The sequence below is a fragment of the Erpetoichthys calabaricus genome, chromosome 3 (assembly GCF_900747795.2).
Source record: "Erpetoichthys calabaricus chromosome 3, fErpCal1.3, whole genome shotgun sequence".
Taxonomy (NCBI): domain Eukaryota; kingdom Metazoa; phylum Chordata; class Cladistia; order Polypteriformes; family Polypteridae; genus Erpetoichthys; species Erpetoichthys calabaricus.
Genome location: NC_041396.2, coordinates 89806265 through 89828465, shown reverse-complemented (window position 1 = coordinate 89828465; position 22201 = coordinate 89806265). Strand labels below are relative to the sequence as shown.

The following is a 22201-nucleotide window of genomic DNA, read 5'->3' as shown; positions in this document are numbered from 1 at the left end:
ATTTATAAGACATTTAGAAATATTTCTGCTTTTGCTATAGATTTAAATGCTTAACTCTCTTTTGTTGATTTCATTATATTTTGCCCTTTCTTTGTGCAGTTTTTCCCCTTCGTTGTACCTTATTAATGACAATTAAAAATGAGCAGAGCAGACACGCTGGCAAACAACACTGCAAAATCAAAGGCTGCAAGTACTTTAGCATCAGACCCACTAATTAGTAAATAATGGATTAATTAAACAATTAGAACACCTAGAAAAGTAGAACGGAAATCAAGATGAAAATATTGTTAAAACGAAAAAAATACATTATTCCCATAAAGCTGCTTGGAATATTTTAATATATATATATATATATATATATATATATATATATATATATATATATATATATATTAATTACCAAACTTAGTTTCCTAATTTTTATATTGTTCCAAAAACACACAACTTGGGAAATAACACATCACATAATCAGCCCAAGAGTCCAATAGTCCAATTAAAAACAGAAGCTGGTTGAAACAAAAGCCTGCAGCCACAGGACCAAGGTTGGGAAACACTGATGTAGTGTTTTGATGCAATATTATTCTTTTTATAATGGTTTATATGGTTTTGAATGAAGTGTGCGCTTTCTTAAGAGTGTTGTGGTCTTTTTCAGTTTGTGCTACTATTTTCGGGGTTTGTGTGTAGAAATTTGCAAAAATGCGCTATAGTTTCAGAAATTGTGTGTAAATAATTAAAAAAAAGTGTTAACAGGAGAGAAAAAAATTTACTTACATCACCCACCCTGTTACAAGGGAAATTGAATTGCTCCTGATTTTGTGTTTAAAAAAATTAAGAGGAGAGGGAACCTATTTGGGACATGATTTATTCATTAGAGGATAAAAATACAGTGCATCCGAAAAGTATTCAGAGCGCATCATTTTTTCCACATTTTGTTAAGTTACAGCCTTATTCCAAAATGGATTAAATTCATTTTTTTCCTCAGAATTCTATACACAACACCCAATAATGATGACGTGAAAAAAGTTTACTTGAGATTTTTGCAAATTTATTAAAAATAAAAAAATTGAGAAAGCACATGTACATAAGTATTCACAGCCTTTGCCATGAAGCTCGAAATTGAGCTCAGGTGCATTCTGTTTCCCCTGATCATTCTTGAGATGTTTCTGCAGCTTAATTGGAGTCCACCTGTGGTAAATTCAGTTGGTTGGACATAATTTGGAAAGGCACACACCTGTCTATATAAGGTCCCACAGTTGACAGTTCATGTCAGAGCACAAACCAAGCATGAAGTCAAAGGAATTGTCTGTAGAGCTCCGAGACAGGATTGTCTCGAGGCACAAATCTGGGGAAGATTACAGAAAAATTTCTGCTGCTTTGAAGGTCCCAATGAGCACAGTGGCCTCCATCATGCATATGTGGAAGAAGTTCGTAACCACCAGGACTCTTCCTAGAGCTGGCCAGCCATCTAAACTGAGCGAACGGGGGAGAAGGGCCTTAGTCAAGGAGGTGACCAAGAACCCGATGGTCACTCTGTCAGAGCTCCAGAGGTCCTCTGTGGAGAGAGGACAACTTTCCAGAAGGACAACCATCTCTGCAGCAATCCACCAATCAGGCCTGTATGGTAGAGTGGCGAGACGGAAGCCACTCCTTAGTAAAAGGCACATGGCAGCCCGCCTGGAGTTTGCCAAAAGGCACCTGAAGGACTCTCAGACCATGAGAAAGAAAATTCTCTAGTCTGATGAGACAAAGATTGAACTCTTTGGCGTGAATGCCAGGCGTCACGTTTGGAGGAAACCTAGTACCATCCCTACAGTGAAGCATGGTGGTGGCAGCATCATGCTGTGGGGATGTTTTTCAGCGGCAGGAACTGGGAGACTAGTCAGGATAAAGGGAAAGATGACTGCAGCAATGTACAGAGACATCCTGGATGAAAACCTGCTCCAGAGCGCTCTTGACCTCAGACTGGGGCGACGGTTCATCTTTCAGCAGGACAACGACCCTAAGCACACAGCCAAGATATCAAAGGAGTGGCTTCAGGACAACTCTGTGAATGTCCTTGAGTGGCCCAGCCAGAGCCCAGACTTGAATCCGATTGAACATCTCTGGAGAGATCTTAAAATGGCTGTGCACCGACGCTTCCCATCCAACCTGATGGAGCTTGAGAGGTGCTGCAAAGAGGAATGGGCGAAACTGGCCAAGGATAGGTGTGCCAAGCTTGTGGCATCATATTCAACAAGACTTGAGGCTGTAATTGCTGCCAAAGGTGCATCGACAAAGTATTGAGCAAAGGCTGTGAATACTTATGTACATGTGATTTCTCAGTTTTTTTATTTTTAATAAATTTGCAAAAACCTCAAGTAAACTTTTTTCACGTTGTCATTATGGGGTGTTGTGTGTAGAATTCTGAGGAAAAAATGAATTTAATCCATTCTGGAATAAGGCTGTAACATAACAAAATGTGGAAAAAGTGATGCGCTGTGAATACTTTCCGGATGCACTGTATATTTAGATCATAACAGGTTCTACAAGAATATATGATAAAAGATTTATAGAATACCAATGGGTCATTGATTTTTAAAGGACTCTTGCTGCATACAATAACACAGGCTGAGTTCAGGTCTTCTTGATCTGTTAGTATCTTGCTAGGCAGCCTATGCATTAGCTATTTCTTATTTTTCCACATACTTTATTAGCAATTATTCCAAAGCCCAAAGAACCAATTTTATATCCATAGAACTCTTCCCAGGATGAAATAAAGTGGTTCGAGAGGCTAGTCTTGGGCCACTTGAAAGCCAGTCTTCCCACAACCCATGACACTTTTCAGTTTGCCTGTCACCTGAACAATTCCTCTGAGGATGCAGCTCTCCTTCTGGTCCTGCTCCATTTCACACCAAATAAAAATGCTGTGAATAGACTTCAGTTCGGTATTTAACACAATCATCCCTCAAAAGTTTATAGGGAAGCCGAGTTTGCTAGGCTGTAACAGTTCCCTATGCAACTAGATCCTGGACTTCCTGTCAAAGAGAGACAGAGAGATAAAGCCATTACCAGAACCATCATGCTGAGCAATGGTGCCTCCAGGGCTGCCCATTTCTATTCACTGTGCTAACTCATGACTGTACAGCTGCGTACAGTTCTAATACCATCATTAAGTTTGCTGATGGCACAACAGTGATGGGTTTCATCAGCAATGGGAATGAATAAGATTACACAATGTAGATGCTACGACTAGTGAACTGGTACAAGTGCAACAGTCTGTCTCTTAACATGGACTTCAGGAAGGCCTATGCTTCCCACAATCCACTGCACATCAAGGGCTCTAGGGTGTAATTGCTGAAAAGCACCACATTCATTGGTGTGCACCTGGCAGCTGATCTCGCCTGGATAATCAATACCACCTCCATAGCCAAGAATGAGCAGCAGCATCTCTTTCCTTCAGCTACTAAGTAAGGGAAGCCTTCCTCTCCCCCATTTTAACCACATTTTACAATGGCACCAGCTGCATCATGGTCTGGTTTAAAAGCTGCAGTGTCTCTGACCTGAAAGTGCTACATCATGTAGTGCACACAGAAGAAAAGTTAATTGGAATCTCTCTACCCTTCATTAAAGACATTTTTATCAAACATTGTATCCGCAAAGCCCAGAGCACTTTGAAAGACTGATCCCATCCTCTTTGTCCCACTTCTATCTGGCAGAAGGTACCATTGCATCCAAACCATTGCAACCAAGTTTTGCAACAGCTTATATCCCTTGGCTGTCTGAACTCTGTGCTTCCCTTGCATACCCTCCAATGATTTCTTATTCCTAGTAGTCTATCTACAGTATATACTGGACAGCTGTTACTACTGTTGTCTATATTGCATTACTTATGAATGCTTTGAAATCACTTTATTGTGTTTTGCCTCCTCACTCACCATTATGAGAAAAACCCCACATTGTTCAATGTGTCTCGATGTCTAGTTATGCAAGACTTTGAGCTTTTTGGGGTTCCCCCCTATTTTTGCCCTCTAGTCATGAAACCCCTTATTTCTAGGCCATTTTGGACCATATTTTGTGCAGAAATTACTCCCTTATAATAAAGAATAAACCAATAGGTGTCTTCAGCAATGAAGAGCAGAACTTAAAGTATGCGCATGTTACTTCAACTGACCCCAAGGTTTAACCCCTAATGGGATACAAATGGTCATACTTACTCTTTTTCAAAAAATTTTGAAAATATGGGGGTTAGTAATATAGCCATGTGGAGTGTCATTTTATGCTATATCAAGGTTGCTATCACGACTATGATAATATTTTGATGTCTGATTTTTTACCAGTAGTCCTGGCCCTCTAAGAGCCATTCCCAGAAAGTTACAAATGACAAATTTCAAACATAATCGTATTGTTTTAGATAATTTCAAGGTCAGTAATTATGAATATTGCTATTTTTGACCCTTCGCTATGGATCTAGCCCTCTTTGGACCTCAGTCAGATGATGAAAAATAAAATTTCTATTACAAATGAGAACATTTAGACTTTAAACATTTAAATTGAAGCATACATTTTAATATTTAAAATATGTTATGCAAATATTCTTGGTTATTATGTACTTCTACCTCATGAAGCAAATCATTGTATTTCTTATTGACATCCTGATATAGGGCAGCTTATGCTAATTCACACTTTTTTAGTTGTTGTTAACACTAAATTATTTATTACTATTTGAATGTATTGCTGTCTACTCATTTACCTATTATTTGCTCACTTATTTGTTAGTGTAGTGTAGTATAGTTTAGTTGAGTATTTCTTAACTTGTCTTGTAGTAGTCCTGTGCTTTGTTGTATATGTGCTATTTGTGTATGTTGCACTGTGGTCCTAGGGAATGCTATTTCCTGCCACTGTATACTGCAAGTTTGCATACGCTGGGTATGACAATAAAGCCACTTGACCTAACTTGAAATGGTTCTTTGTCAAACAACCCAGTAAAATGATATTAAAGAACTCTTATTTTTAAGAGTGTTGCACCATTTAGGAGAGGCAGAAAGCTGCCCCTGATGGTTGCCAGTCCAAAACAGTGCATATTCATTCACATTGACCTAATCTAGAATCACTGTTTAATTAATCATACGTGTGTTTGGAATAGGTTGAACATTTCATTACTGGATTCACTTGGAATCGACTTATAAACATCTATTAACTTAAAGGCATCTTACAACACAGAGAAAACATGCAAATTCCACACTGAAAGCTCCCAGGCGTGGGATTCAAAACAAGCACGGCAAATCCTTAAGGCAGCAAGGCTAATCTCTGCGATATTCAATAATACTTAAAATACATAAATAAATTAAATAAACAGAACTCTGTATTTCTGCACAGAAGAAAACGAGAAAAACGTGTAGTCGTATGACCAGAGTCAAACACTGGCAGCGTGACGTTGTCTCTGACTCCAATTAGACACGTGGCCCTTTAACAGTTTTTTTTTTGGTCATGTGGTAGGCTGTCAGTGCAGGTCACAAAGTTTGACACAAGTTTTGCATGAAAGGCGGAACGCGGAGCTGTTTGTGCTTGGAGGAGATACTTTATCAAACAAAAAGGGTGGAGAAAAATCTGCGAGATCGAAGGCCAGAATGGAAGGCACCGCTCAGGTAACCGTGGCGCTTTTGCTAGTATAGTACCGACTTGAAGCTCGAAGTGCAAACGTTGAAGTTCACTCAGCGATTAGACATTTAATGTACTGTTTTCCTTTTTGTGTTTCGAATTACAGAAAATGTTATCGGGATTTAGATTCAGCTGGGAGCCCCTGAAAGAGCCATTAGGATTCATTCGATTACTGGAGTGGGTAAGTCTTTAAGGCCGTGTGGGGAGTTTATCGAAATCTTTTACTGTAGTTTAAAAGTTGTCTACTTAAAAAAGAGCGCTATGATCTAAGATCAACACATTTCCTGCGCGAATACGTCCTTATTTAGAAACTCTGTCATGTATTTGCATGGTATTAAGCAGAAATATTTGACATATGTTGTTGTGCGGGACAACACCCTGTCTTTTACACTGGTTAGCAGGCCGGTCTCTCAATACTTTGATTTGTAGACAGCACCGCGAAAAAGAATGTGGCGGTTGAGACTTAAGTTCCCCAGGAGAGTGAGAGAAGCGGAAAGTGTGGACACCTCTGACATTCTTCGGTGCTGACCATTAGTGGGCTGTATCGAGCAAACTTGTGTAAGGAGAAAAGCCACATTGTTTTATTGAATTTTATTTTAATGTGCTTTAATGTCGGTTCTGATCTTTTTTTTTTATGCTTGTAGCTCCCCGACTTGTCGGCTTCCGTTGAATATGCTTCCTGCGCAGTTGTTAAGGTTAATTAAAAACTGCAGTTACCTTTAATTATGTAATAGGCAGTCACAATATGCATGTTTGAAAATTAGTTTACCAATATTCCGAAATCGGTGTTCATCGAACGTGGGAGCGTCGGTAAAAATGCACTTTCAGCCGTTCTTCGCTTGCTGCTCGACACACGTCTACAAGTGGTCGTCTGTTTATTCCTGATGCGGTGACGTGTGCTAAATTCGATTTTGGCTTAGAAGCCCGTTGTAATCTCTGATCAACTACATAGTACAAATTAAAAGCAGTTTTCATGATTGTGGTGAGCCAGTGTGCCTATTCCGGCAGCTTTGGGCGCAAGGAGGAACCCAACCCTGAACGTATCACCAGTTTTCACAGCAGTTACATTTGCTCGTGTTAAGATTCTGTTTTGCCTTATTACTTGAATTTCACTTTATTGTTTGCGCAGTGGTGAGAGTGATTATGTGTGTGTCCTGTGGTCGATCACTTGATTTGTAGTTGTTTCTTGTCTTGCCAAGCACTAACAAAAGAAGCTCCAAGTCAGCCAAACAGTATTTGAATTCAAAACGTAGATATATGAATCTAAATTACAAGCAATATCAATATAATAAAACTGAGTTCAGCAGCCTTTATTACGTTCATCCGTTCATTTAAAAAAACATCTAATTCAGTTCAGGTTTGCAGGGCCAGATCCTATTCCAGGAGTCTCATCTATAAAGCAGGAACCAGTTTTGGAACGGCTGGTACAGGCACCCACAAACACCCCAACTGGACAAGGTTCAGGTCATCAATTTTCCCAACCTGAGGGGATACCAATACAGACGCAACCACCTGGACGGGTTTCAAACCCAGGACTCTGGAGCTGTGAGACAGCTGTAGTAAAAACATAAACACTTTGGTCTCCATTAGTGAAAATGTAATCTTGATTCCACTGTCAGAAGTTAAAAAGTATAGAACACTTGTGTACATTGTTTATTAGTGTGTAAGAGACTTTGACAGTGTGATAAAATATATGCAAATGGAAGATGTTCTGAAATGTAACCCTAATAGCCAGGCCTTTGGAACATGATAAGAATATTCTAGTTTGTTTTGTGGTCAAAGTGTATGTAATAGTGTAGCGCTAAAGGTTATTATGGCCAGATGATGCAAAAGTTGGAGTAAATAAGTCTGTGAAAACCCAAGATTCTTGATTATTTAGGAGAAGGTCAGTTTAATAATAATGATTAATTGTATTTATATAGAGCTTTTCTAACCAACTCAGTGTTTTACATTGACAGTGGGGAACCACTTCACTCACCACCAGTGTGTAGCATCCATCCACCTGGGTGATGCGATGGAAGCCATTTACGTGTCGGTATACTCACAACACATTAGCTATTAGGTGGTAAAGGGGTGAAAGAGATAGTTAGCCAATAAGGAACAAGGGATTATTAGGGGACCAAAATGACCAAGCCATGGTGGGCATTTTAGCCTGGACATAGGGGCACGTCCTACTCTTTTAGAAAGGTCCCCAGAGATCTTTCATGACCACAAAGAGTCAGGACCTTATTTTTATGTCTAATCTGAAGGACAGTGACATTTTTTACAGCACAGTGTCCCTGTTACTGCATTAGGGCTTTGGGATCAACACATGGACCAGACGGTAAGTGCCCCCTGATGTCCTCACCAACACCTCTTCCAGCCGCAACCCAAGCTTTTCCTTGATGGTCTCCCATTTAAGTACTGGTTGGGCCCAAACATAATAATAATAATAATAATAATAATAATTAATTCTTTACATTTATATAGCACTTTTCTCACTACTCAAAGCGCTCTCCATGCAGGGAGGAAATGGAAGCAAACCCACAACCAAAGCAGCACTACCACTACAGTAGGTAGGTGCTTTTATAGATGGCAAGATTCACCCTAAAAATTTAAAAGCAGGAAGTGCAATATTAAAGCTAAGGCAATTTACCAGTTAATTAGTAGTTCATTACTTATTTTACATATACTTTACAAAGTAAATAATGCAGTGCAGAAGAATGCAACAGAATTTTATGCAAATGATTGTTCCAGCTATCAATTTTCTGAGCCCACCCCCCCAACACCAGCATCAGGGCAGTCCATAACCCACCCTGGTGGGATTTGGGCAAGACATGAACCAGCCTTGAATGAGGAACCAGTTTATCGCAGTGCACACTCACTCAATGTGGGCTAATTTAGAATAAATAATTAACCAAACATGCATGGGTTAGGAATGTGGAGGAAAGTGGAATACCTAGAGGAAAAAAAACCTGCATAGTTGCAGAATGTGCATACACAAAAGAGACATTTACTAGGCCAGGTTACAAAATCTCCTGTAGCTGTGAAAGTAAGGTACCAATTGCTGTTGCAATATGCTTCCACTTTGCTGTTTATTTTCTTCATTTATTTGATACATATATGCCAATCCATTATGAACACTGGTTAATCCATCTTATTCTCGGTCTACTTTTTCCCAGATTAGAAGGCTGGGAGCTGACAGCAACAGGTGCAAGAAAGGAATCAAATGTAGCTGGGATACCAGTCTTTTGCAGAGTGTATTTAAGCACCCACAGTCATTCATACCGGACCTGTTCAAGGATTTTAATTAAAGTTTGGAAAGAATCTCTTGCAAACTTCATATATAAAGCAACCCAGCTAGGAACTGAACCAACACTTATTATTTGTTTTAATATTTGTTAAGGAACAGCCTGACTTCCCCAACACTTCAAATTAAAAAGAAAAGTATACAATTTAAAAACCTTTGTTTACATTAATATCAGCTAAATAAAACACAAAAAGTTGGTGCTTTAGGGATTTCTCTGCAGAAAGCTGGATTTTACAGTATAAAGTATAAGCAAGATATTTTATAATGCACAACACTGTTCTTTTATGCTGCAGTCCGTCAGCACTCATTGTACCAAGTTTGGATGTCATAACCCACAGCATTGCAGAGTTCTGCTGTTTGGCGCAAGGTTCCGCCCCCAAGTTGGAAAACATATTGTCCCTTTTTGGAAACATTTGTTTAAGTGCAAGAAACTAATCTCCCAAAACAAGTACTGTATTGCAGTTGCAGTTATTTATTTTATTTTCTAGAAAAAAATATAAACACGCAGATATTCTATATCACTTTGACACAACAAGGAAACACTTTGTAACTATATACATATAAGTATGTACTCACTCAAACCTTTGCTTTCAAAATTATTTTCATGCCAGTCCTTGAAACAATTTCATTTCTCACTAAAGGAAGCTTACATTTTGTGCAGTAGATGGGGTTGTTGTGCTGCAGTTCACCCATCATCTCCTGCCTTCTGTTGCAGTTGCCCTACAGAAGTTCAGTGAGTATTTATTTTTCTTTTTGTTGTGGCCTTTTTCTTGCATTTCATATCCAGAATAAATTCGGTACATACATACCATCTTTTTTTTTGCAGTGCTGGGTTACAGGGATGGAAACAGTCATCCCAGACCACAGAGCTCGCCCTACAGACACGTACACCTAAGCCAGTGCTTCTCAGACACTTTTGAGTCGCAGGAGACTGTCCCTGGCTCGCGAGCATTTGAGACTTGTATGTTCCCCTCACTTTTTCCCCATGACACTGCTGAGGGGAGCGAAACAGCCTTGTGAGACTTTTGATTTTGTTTCTAAAGGCACACCCTGTCAGTCTCCTTGACCCCCAGCCACTGTTTAGTTTATTTATTTATTTTTTTTGAAATCACACTTGTTTTCCCTATTCTATGGGGTGGGGGTGGCAGTGCCAGTTGAGCTGGAGGTGAAACAAGATTATAAGATTAGAAAAGGGATGAAAACTATTGCTCAGCGCTGTCTGTTTCTTCAGGTAGAGGGAGTGGGTTAGGTTTGTAATCTGAATATTTCACTAGCTAAAACTTTTTTTCTTCTCTCTAATATGCTCGCAAGCAGTATGATACAGTGACATTAGATTGGGTAGGGAGGAGGGATTCTCACATCAAGGTTTGAGTTGCACAAGTAAAGCATAACAGTTGCTTGTCAGTATGCTAAGAAACAATATTCTCAGTTGAAATTGCTGAAAAAACTAGCATAGACAAAATTCACAGCAGACGGCCTACAGGTATGGTAATTGCACCCAAAATGCTTGAATTGTAAAACTGCTCACCGTGATGCTTCAAAGTCATACTAAGCAGTACTTACAAATCAAGCATAGCCTTGTGTCCTTCTTCAAACATGTCATTCTGAATAAGTCAAAACATTTCTTAGAATCTGACTCGAGCTTTGTGTGTAATGGTGAGTAAAGATGACGTGATACATAGGCATAATATTTGTTGCTGGATACACACAGCTTTGATATGTAGTATGAGTGACCAATTATAAACAACTATACATTATTAGAATGCTCTGATGTCCAGTGGTAATAAACCTGTCACTGTATGCAGCTCTATGTAGGTATGATGTGTTGATCACCATGGGATGTACATGTGCAAATCACATATCGCTATAAAGAAAGAAAGCAGACAACATGGGAACTTATGATTTATTTGGAAGAAGACACCTTTTAGATATGTAAAAATACCATTGTTGCTTTTGATTAGTTAATAGGTTTATTGCATCGTGCACAAAAAACTTTAAAATATGGCGGTGACCCACTGGCGAGACAAATCATGTATAAGTAGTTAAATAGCACCTCTTACAGTGACCATCCATAAATCATTTAACAAAATTTCAGTTCAAAAATAAGTGTACAGTGAACAAATAAATAAGTCCCTAGAACAATACAGAAAAATTAGCTGAAAACGCACTACAGTATATCAAGGCTCAGTGTAGACAGTAAAAGTAGGCAATGATAAAGTGGAATTTATACTGTTGGAAATGAAGGTACAGTAAATAATGTGACTTTTCCGAATGCAATGAAAAAGTTTGAATTTGAAGTTGAGCTCAAAGCCCATTAAACTGAAATAAACAGAGCTGAAATAAATGTGCCACAAAGCTAAAATGAGTGCTCACTGACAAGTAGGCTTTAGATTAAAAAGGCCAGCTTCACAGGATAGTCTTGGCTGTCACTTCATTTCTTTTTTGTGTTTTACTTTGGAGTTTTTTAGATGAAGAAAATATTGTGGTCTTGACAAAGAATGTGTATAGCCAGTGCAATGCCAATTAAGTGGTGCCAGCTAGTGAGTGAGTGTTGCATGTACAGGACTCGGGTGCAGCATTTGGTCATTATTATTTTTGGGATGACTTTTAAGGAAAGAGTTTAATGTGTTGTTTGCTCATATTTTGGATTTTAAAATCAATGCAAGCAAAAGTATGCTGTAGTCTTCCTTGGTGCTAAAGGGAAATCCCTGTTAAGAGAGTATGAGGTCATGCACAACCCAAAAGAGAACAAAATACTTCCCAGTCAACAGAGGGCAGGACATGGTCCTAGAAGAACAGAACCTAGTGTCTCTTTTAACAAGACAGGCAGAAATTTAAGCTACGGTGGTGATGAAGCACTTTTAAAATATTAAAATTTTTCGGGGTCTAAGTGCGCAAAAACAGGTAGAGAGAGAGCGAGAGAAAGAGACTTTACTTGGTGTACCTATAGCCAGAGACGGGCTGTCCCTGAATCCAGAAGTGCTATTAAGACATAGTCAAAATTGACTCTTGGATGTGGTTAAAGCTGCCTCAGATTAGAAAGCTTATTTAAAAATAAAAGTTTTTGTAAATTTTTGTCATCTTTTAATAATTTTTGATACATCTGCAAGTATATTACACACTAACCCACACTCACTCTCTCACAGCTTTCTGTATGCTTGCAAATTAACTTAACAGGAGTACCCAGAGAAGAGTTTGCTCGGATACAAGGAGATCATGTATGCTCTGCAGATGGACAGTAATAACCATGAGATATGAATTTGGGACTCGCTTGTAACCAACACGCAACCTTGAGCACATGTAGTACAGTATATGTAATGTCCTTGTTCTGTTTGCCCATTGTTCTTGATAATCTGTTTTCAGAAATTCAAGAAAGCTGTCATATGACCCAGGTGGAGAGTGTCTACCCAAATAGCTACTGTACTTTTTATAATTTGCTTAAACCCAGAGGCCACAGATTTTCCAGTGATATCATTAAGCAAGAGCTTAGAAATCTGGGATAAAATCAGTTTGGCATTCATTATTGTTGGGTAAGCTAAGCACAAATCAGCCTTTAATTTTGTTAAATTGGAAAAGGCAGAATTCCACTACAATAATGTTTCTCATCTTATAGAAGGTAAAAAAAAACGAGCATCAGGGGCTCTTTCAGTATCTTGAAGCACCCGGTTGTTGTACCCTGTTAGCCATTATGAATGTAGTGAGAAGTCAAGCAAAATGACACCTTTTGTTGGCTTAGAAGAAGGGGCCTGAGTTCCCTCGAAAGCTTTCATATTGAAATCTTTTTAGTTAGCCAATAACAGGTGTCATTTTGCTTGACTTCTCACTAGTATCTTGAAGTATATTAAAAAAAGCTCTAAATTGAAAAACGCCTAGAAAAGCCAGGCTTTATTACTAATAGTTTAATCTTCTATACAAAACAACATTTTAAGAAAGATGCCAGCATCTTTAGCTGTGACAGTTTTATCTGTCACATGATAGTTCATTTTTAAGAGTATTTGACTCCCTGTCTGCTAACTCCCCCTTCAGAAATGTGCATTTTTTTATTTTTATTTTGATCTATTCTAAAAACAATGACCCTCTTTTAAGTGTCCCTTCCAGACATATCTTTGTGTGAGAGCAAGTGAGTTTGACTAGATGAAATGTACAGTAATGAAGGCTTTTGTTTCTGTAGACCAATGCAATTCATTTTGCCAATTTTTTGTTAAACTTTCTTATGTTTTGATTATTAGAATATATATTTATTTTTATTTTGTTTTTCTGCCTGCTATAATATTTTTGGCCGAGGACTGTGATTTTCAACATGAAGTTGTCGGAACAGAGTAAGATTAATTTTATGTATACAGGAAATATTGATTGTGGTTAATTTAAAAAATGAGTATCCTAATAGGTAGACAGTACTCATTTAATCAAGCTTTCTCCTCCTTGTATAGTACCTCTTATTCTTCATTCCCACCCCATAAGTAATTCATATATGTATGATATAAGAAGATCCATGTTCTTACAATTGGTGCTCTGATGTGTTGCCACAAAGGGCTTGTGGCAGAACTCGTATCTGGTGCCTTGTTGTTTTAAGAGTAACTGCTAAACCAGCAGCTGACACTTACAGCATATCCTTGCATGTATACTGTAAATGAGTGAATCCTGCATTGTGCAGAGGATACTGTTTTGCATGTGTTTGATCGGCAGGCGGCAAACAAAACAATTTGGCAAGTGTTGCTTTGCCATGCAACGTTTATGATTTTTTTCCTATTCATTCTGAGAGAACATCTTCATTGCTAACACCTCAAACTATAAAAAAGTAAAATTAGCTATAGACCACCACATGAAGCAGGACAAGATATTAGCTTTCAGATCACAAGCTTGCTAGATCAGTCCCCACTCTGACACATCATGTGACTGTGAGCAAGATGCTTTACCTGTGTATGATCCATTTATAAAAATTATGTAAGTAAAGAATTGTAAATGTGTCCTGATCTGTGGGTCAGCCAGGGTAAAGGCACTAACCAAATATTCGATGTTAATGGTTATTACAGTCATATGAAAAAGTTTGGGAACCCCTCTCAGCCTGCATAATAATTTACTCTACTTTCAACAATAAAGATGACAGTGGTATGTCTTTCATTTCCTAGAAACATCAGAGTACTGGGGTGTTTTCCGAACAAAGATTTTTAGTGAAGCAGTATTTAGTTGTATGAAATTAAATCAAATGTGAAAAACCGGCTGTGCAAAAATGTGGGTGCCCTTGTAATTTTGCTGATTTGAATGCATGTAACTGCTCAATACTGATTACTTGCAACACCAAATTGCTTGGATTAGCTCGTTAAGCCTTGAACTTCATAGACAGGTGTGTCCAATCATGAGAAAAGGTATTTAAGGTGGTCAATTGCAAGTTGTGCTTCCCTTTGACTCTCCTCTGAAGAGTGACAGCATGGGATCCTCAAAGCAACTCTCAAAATATCTGAAAACAAAGATTGTTCAGTATCCTGGTTTAGGAGAAGGCTACAAAAAGCTATCTCAGAGGTTTAAACTGTCAGTTTCAACTGTAAGGAATGTGATCAGGAAATGGAAGGCCACTGGCACAGTTGCTGTTAAACCCAGGTCTGGCAGGCCAAGAAAAATACAGGAGTGGCATATGCGCAGGATTGTGAGAATGGTTACAGACAACCCACAGATCACCTCCAAAGACCTGCAACAACAAATTCTTCGGGATAAGGTTCAAGCATCAGTCACAAAGTTGAAGTTATGCAGGAGTTGGATATTCTAACAAGACAATGACCCAAAACACAGTTCGAAATCTACAAAAGCATTCATGCAGTGGGAAAAGTACAATGTTCTGGAATGGCCATCACAGTCCCCTGACTTGAATATCATCGAAAATCTATGGGATGATTTGAAGCAGGCTGTCCATGCTCGGCAGCCATCAAATTTAACTAAAGTGGAGAGATTTTGTATGGAAGAATGGTCAAAAATACCACCATCCAGAATCCAGACACTGATCAAAGGCTATAGGAGGCGTCTAGAGGCTGTTATGTTTGCAAATGGAGGCTCAACTAAGTATTGATGTAATATCTCTGTTGGGGTGTCCAAATTTATGCACCTATCTAATTTTGCTATGATGCATATTGAATATTTTCTGTTAATCCAATAAACTTAATGTCACTGCTGAAATACTACTGTTTCCATAAGCTATGCCATATATTAAAAAGGAAATCGCTACTTTGAAAGCTCAGCCAATGATAAACAAAAATCCAAAAAACAAAAATTACCTCCTCCTGGATGTGACGATTTTGTCAGTCTGGTTTTAATTTTATACAGTAGGTGACGTCAGAAAGCAACTTTATCCCCTTTCCCTTTAATTTCTAATTATTAAATTTGATATACTATTCTTTTACTCCTTAATTAGCTAATACTAACTTTGACTTATTGATTTGTTTCTATGGGGTAGGTGATAGTTTACTCTACAATAATGCATCACCTTCAGCTCAAGGAAGCAATTGCCCTGCAATAAGAGTACCATTAACAAAAAAAAAATGTAATTTCTCTTTTTCAGTTAGCTTTCTAAAATTCTGATCAGAAACTATGCATTAATATCTAAAGATAAATTAAAGTTTACATTTAGGTTTTGTTTTGACGAGGTGCTCATCTTTGGCTTTTTACAGCAGGAAGTCCTTGTTGCTTAGGTGGCTCTTTTTCTGCCTCTCCTTCTGTTTGTTTTAATAGAACAAGCAGAAATATCCGTCTTTCAAGACATGGTGCTGCTATAGCGGATTCACTCTCTGTTTGACTCGTGCTTTATTTTGGAATTGTTATCTTCAAGCATATCAACAGGATATAGCTCAACCCCTATTATTCTGTTGAGTTGTGCTTCTCTTTTATGTCTCCATGACTGGATTTCACACTGAGCTTCTGTTATTTTTGGCTTCCTGTCTTAACTGTGGCAAACAGTTTCATAATTGTGAAGCCCATAACTTGCTCTTTTCCAATCTTGATCTGCCTTAAGTGGGTCAGTGACTGCTCCATTCTTGCTTAAGATGCTAGGATTCACAAGTTTTAACCTGATGCTGCATGATCTGACCTTGACTTTATACACCTTTCACACTTACTAGTTTATCCTGGAGTCTCCTCAAACTTTGACCAGTTTGTTTTCTATCCCTGCCCTCCTACGTTTATACTTGAAATGAAAAATAATTTAGTATTTTCATATATTCTGTATTTTGTATTGCACTTTGTGAGTGCAAAAACATCTGATATATTTTGTTTTAAACTCATAGATGTAAATAGCAGTCAAGATTTTCAAAGGGATGATGAAATTATAAATTTTAATACTGGGGAGATCCACAAGTATTGAAGCTGACCTCTACACCAGAAAATTAGCCAGTGCCCCAGGTTTGTCTATACATAAACTGAAATCCTCTCATATTTTTGGTGCATTAATACATTTTTCACTGAAGTATAAGTTCAGTGTTTTTCAAGCTGAAGTTATTTCTTCTTAATTGGAGATGTTCAGTCTATTAAGTGACATTGGCGGCTGCATAGGGAACTGTCACCTGTGGGGTGCCATTTATGAAAGTTAAGGGGTCTGTGTCTTGGACACTGTGGGCGCTGCTTATCCTTTCTGCCCCCTCTCCCATCCAAGTATTGGACACCAAGGTGTGCCATTTTGGTAACTCAAGGGATGCAGGCTCCATTCACCACGTGGTAATAACCCATGCCTAGGCCTCTGTATGGGCTTTGACCAGCACAATTCACAATCATGGTTAATATTAATTTGGCACATGAAGTTGCATTCTAAGGTGAAGCATATTTTTATAAACTTAAAAAAAAAATAACTAGCTTATGATGGAGCATATGGATACTGGGGTTCCATGGTGAGAGAAAAAAATATCCTTAAAACTTACCAAATATGTCCTTTTTTTTTCAAGCCAAAACAAGTTTTGATCTGCGTCTTCAGATTACACACGTTGCAAAATAGCTTATCCATGTCTTAAAGTGGAAAAAGGCAAAACATTGTTGCGAGATTCGGCCATTTTGTAAGGAGGCTGTCTGTGCACTTCACTTCGCTGCTTGTTTTCTTCTCTGGTTACCCGTCAAAGCCAGGGGCGTGGATTCATCTTACAAAGCCATCAGCAAGCACAGTTATTGATAACTGAATGTTAACAATGCCCAGATATGAATTGCTGTCTCTGTTCTATAGCCAACTAGACAATTATTTTGTTATTTCTAAAGATATTGCCTGCTGCTGCTGGATTGCTAATGTGAGTGTGTGCTTTGGTGAGAGAGGACATTGAGCAGGCATGTAGCATGCACTCAAGTGACAAGAGCTGAGCAGATGTTATAGGCATCCATCCATCTTCTTAACTCGGTTATCCAGGGTAGGGTCGTGGAACAGCTGGAGTTTATCTCAGGAAGCATTGGGTGCAAGGCAGAGACAATCTTTGGACAGGGCATCAGTCTGTCACAGGGTGAACACACATACACACACACACACTAGGGACAATTTAGCAACTGCAGATTTGCCTAAATTTAAACAGATTTAAGTTTAGTAAGTTTAGTACAGGTCTTTTAACAAAGACAGATTGGTAGATCTGAGTTGTCATTCCTCCCACAGAGCACCAGGGTCTACATGATGTTTGCATGTTTTCCATGAGTATTTACAAATTAATTAGTGTTAGTGAGTTTACTCACTCAAAAATGTTTTTCTTGGTTCTTATATTACCAAGTCCTCTGCAAAAGCAACTTACCATGCATTCAAAAATTCGATAACTGGTTTGTGACTCATCAATCCACTTTATCACACACCTTTTTCATTTTCTGAGTATTTTTTTTTATTGTTTGTGCACATGACATGCTACAGAAATAATTAAAAATTCTAAGGCTTTTATTAAAAATACAATGCAGTGTAATCAGTTCAGTTCACATTTATTGATATAATAAAGCCCTATTTGGACAGAACTATTTTTACACCAGGAGGCGGGGTAAACCATGTTTTACAGGAGGACCTCTGTGATTTTAGTCTCCTCTGAATCACTTGTGTTAGTAACTTTTCATGTCTCAGCAAAAATTATGGAGATTTTCACCTTCTATATAAAGTCTGTAGAAAAAAAAAACACAGGTTAAACAATTCCCATGTGAATCAACATGTCAGTAAAATTCTGTCATTTGAGCAATTCGAACTGAGCTAAAATGTCGGAGGTCCTCTGGTATTAATTAGTTTATCCAGTGCCTGAGGTGAGGGGGCTATTGGTGTAGTCCTTGTTATGTGCACAGAATAATGGTGATGAGGAGGAGATGGGGTGTTATAGCCCATTGAGGGTTCAGAGGTGCACTTATATACACAATTTATATAGTAAAACATGTGGGAGTGAGACTGAACCCCTTGGAAAGTGCAAGTGGACATATTGTTCTTATAAATAAAGGTTGCTATTGTGGTCAGAACTGATGGTATGCTATCATTAACTACAGGAAATAGCTGTCTTATTTTAGTGTGAATCTCACTGTTATTACAAGCCGTGGCAGAAGATATTCACTGAAGGAACAGAATTGTAGAAGCAAAAGTAAAATAAAGAACAGAATTTAGCTTTGGGTTGTTAATAACTTTACCCATATAGTCTACTGCAATGAAAGCAGCAAGCAGAAATACAAACGGCACACTTTCTTAAATTTTAAGTGAAAAGTTTAAGTTTTAAGGCTTTTTCACTCATAAGCTCCATTATAAAACACAAGAGCATACTAGTTATTTTTTAAATTTATAAAATATGCAATTACTTTTGCCATATGAAATGTCTTTCTAATTAATATACAGTATACCTTGATCATGGACATGTAACTTCAACTTGAAAAATGCCGAACTTATCTTAACACTTGTTTTGTTCTTCTACGTGTCTAATTAAACATGGCAGTACCATAGTGTGTCAGTTATCAATAGACATTATTATTTTAGCATAGTTTTATTTTAGTAAAGAAAACTAAACCTTTAATATTAAACATTTTGAATTAAAAGCATTTACTCAAAAGCGTCATCTGTAGATATTTCAGAGTATGGCTATTATTCCACGACTGCTGAGGATGCTCCTACTGGAGCTAGCTGATCAGACTGATCTTCATTCCCTGTCAAAATTGTAGTTTTATAAAGTCACCATTTATTTTTAAATTAATTGTTAATAAGGTATAACAACAAGTTTTAAATAGTTTTCCTCTAATAGTAAGGATGGATGAATAAACGTATACCTGTAGGTACACAGTCTGTTTCATAGGTTACATGAGGAAACAGATGCTGAGTGAGAATGTGAACAACACAAATTTAAGTGTTAAATGAACACCTCTGTTGTGTTTTTTTTAATAATTTGAATTAAGTTATTGTCTCCTAATGTTTGACTCTTCCTTTGAGGAGCCATTTTGAACCTGATAGATATTGTAAATTGCACACATTAGACTCTTTAACAGCTTTATATTTAAATTTAATACTGGTCTTTTGCCAATATAAATGTTTAGGTAACTTAAATGGTAACACTGATATGTTAGTTAACTAAAGCTGAAGCTTGTTACCACACGCAGGGCTATATTTTCATTTGTCTCAGGAAGGAAAGGATTTCAACACAGGGAGTACAGAGAATGATACGGTCATCATGGGCTACTTGGAAGATTTTTTTTTTAAACATGAGCATGTACTAAATTTATTCACTGACATTTTCCATTCAGAAACTTTAAAAGAAATACAGGCATATGTTAAGTGTTTTTCCTGATTCCTCTGCTGCTGTTTCATCTGATACATTTATATGCTCTTGCATAATGCTGCAAAACCAATTACAGTAACCAATTACAAGGCAAAACCAATTGCAGATGCCATTTGCAGGTCAAAATTGGGGAGCGTAGATATGCTTTTTCCTGTTCCTGTTGCACTCAGACTCTGCTGGTGATGAGTGATCTACTTATTCATATCTATCTTGAGTTTTATTTATTTATTTATTTTTTTGGTGTATGCATTTTTTGTTTTTTGGTGTATGCATACTTTGATGCCTGCATTCTTGCCAAGTATTATAAATAAGACCCCAGTCATCCATAATGTTTCGATATGCCATGACGCTGAGAAGTTCATCCAAACTGGATGACCTAGTGAGACCTTGGAGAAAATCGCAGATTTGGAGCACAAATAAATAATCCATTTTATGTTTTGCAAAAAAAATGTGCACATTTTGTGTCAAATTTAATTGAAGGGAAAAGTGATGACTGCTCACTAGAAATGCTGAGCTTTTATGGAACATCCTTACATGGAAAACATTTCCTTTTGTAAGAGTAAGAGCATATGTAAAAGTCTTGTAGAAGAGAGGCTTAATGTATGAAATGGCAAAAGAAATTGTTAGCCTTGTACATTCTGCACAAAGTAAACATGAAATGGGCTAGCAAAAATATACTAGTCAGGCTTTTACTTTATTTTAGTAAGATCGCTTTTAAAAACTAAGTGGTATGATGATACATTGATTAGTGCCATAACCTTAGAGCCCTAGGAGACTAGTTTCAAATCTCAGATGTAACAATTTTAGAATGTACACATTCTTCTTCTTTTGCCTGCATCATTCCCTCCTGGTACGTGAGTTTTTCTCCCATATATCAAAGGGGTGTCCTTTTAAATAAATGTGTGCCTCTAAGTTAGCCTGACACGTGTGAAACTAGGTTTGTGCTGGAGTGTTCCACAGTATTAAATGAAGTATTGTCGGTTATGTGGAAAGTACATAGGGTTCCTGTGCTAATGTACAGTGTTGATCAGCGAATTTCGCCAAAGTGTCCTTGTTTGTCAAATTATTTTTCTGAATTATTTTTTTTTCTTTTAATACTAGCACCTCCTAATGGTTTGCGGGGCCAGTGCTACGTATTCTGGAGCTGTAACAGTCAATATTGATGGGATTGCCCCATGTAGCCAAATGTGCAGGTCGATCTTCGAGTTCCACATCAACATAAGAGAAGGAGGCACGTGTCCTATGCATGCAAACTTAATTAGCATAATATAATTAGAAAACAAACCTTGAAGGAGCCTGATGCAGCCAACAGAGGAGACTCTATGAAATAATAATAATAACAAAAGATTTATTAGTATTTACAAGGCATTTCTATCTTTTTTAATAGAGTAAAAAGTGAAAAGCATCGGCACAGACAGTTTGGAGAGCCTTCCGTGCGACTTCAAAAAAATAGAACGAGCCAGAAGTTTCAGTAAAGACATGCCGCTTGGAATTTTCTGCCTTTAAAAGACCTACAGATTTTTCTGATTTTTTGACTATGATTTTGGCATTTCTCCTTTGTTTTGATGAAACATACGATTGCGTGTTTCTGACTGTGTTCTTTCTTCTTGAATTGCCAGCTATAAACACGGTTTGTGAGCAACTGTGAAGATAGTTTTAAAGAGGCCCGACATTATCAAATACTAGACAGTAAAACCGTCTAAAATGTTAAAAGCCATTAAGCAAATACAAGTTGTTACCATAACCAAATGCTAAAACCATAACTCAGGTTGATAAATGGAATGCTATGAGTCATTAACCAGAAAATTTGTTCAAGGTTTTTTTTTTTTTTTCCAATTTGCAGGTCGATCTTTGAGTGCCATGTCAGTATAAAAGAAGGAGGCACATGCCCTGTGCGTGCATAATAATTAGCCACTTGCAGATAAAAACAAACTTGAAGGAGCCTGACATCCCCCACCCCCAAACACAGGAGACCCTATGAAATAGTAAAGAAAGGGTTATTACTATTTACAACACGTTTTTATCTTTTTGATAGAGAAAAAGAACAAAGCATCAGCACAGACAGTTTGGAGAGCCTTTAGTACAACTTCAAAAAATAGAAGAAGCCAGCGGTTTCAGTCCTGACATGCCACCTTGAATTTTCTGCCTTTAAATTATCTACATATTTTTCCTGACTTTTGACTACGATTTCAACATTTCTACTTTGTTTTGACGAAAGCTATGATTGTGTGTCTCTTACTGTGTAGTTTTCTTCTTTGACATTACAGAGGCACAGCTCAGGTCACCTTTTTGGCCACAGTAATCAGTCCTCTATAGTTGACCGACATTTCCCTAGCCCTCAGGGACACTTAAAGATGACTGCACCATTATAATCCAGTCAAATCTGGTTCAGTTTGTCCTTCCTTATTGACTTTGGTGCATTTTGCAGAGTTGGGTGATATTTGTGAACACTTCCGTGATTTAGGGGAAATCACAGCAAAGCAAACTTGGCAATGTTCGCTTATCACTACTCATATAGCTTTCCCTCCGAGAATTCAATGGC

General features: G+C 37.8%; 1 protein-coding gene across 1 annotated transcript in view; it reads left to right on the top strand.

The window, feature by feature from the left end:
• Nucleotides 1-5459: 5459 nt before the first annotated feature.
• Nucleotides 5460-22201, top strand: part of LOC114648204 (synaptophysin-like protein 2) — a 42930-nt gene continuing 26188 nt past the window's right edge. Inside the window, exons 1-2 of the mRNA XM_028797095.2 lie at nt 5460-5624; nt 5744-5818. Coding sequence (XP_028652928.1) covers nt 5607-5624; nt 5744-5818 — 93 coding nt within the window. The 5' untranslated portion in view covers nt 5460-5606. The remainder of the gene's footprint in view (nt 5625-5743; nt 5819-22201) is intronic.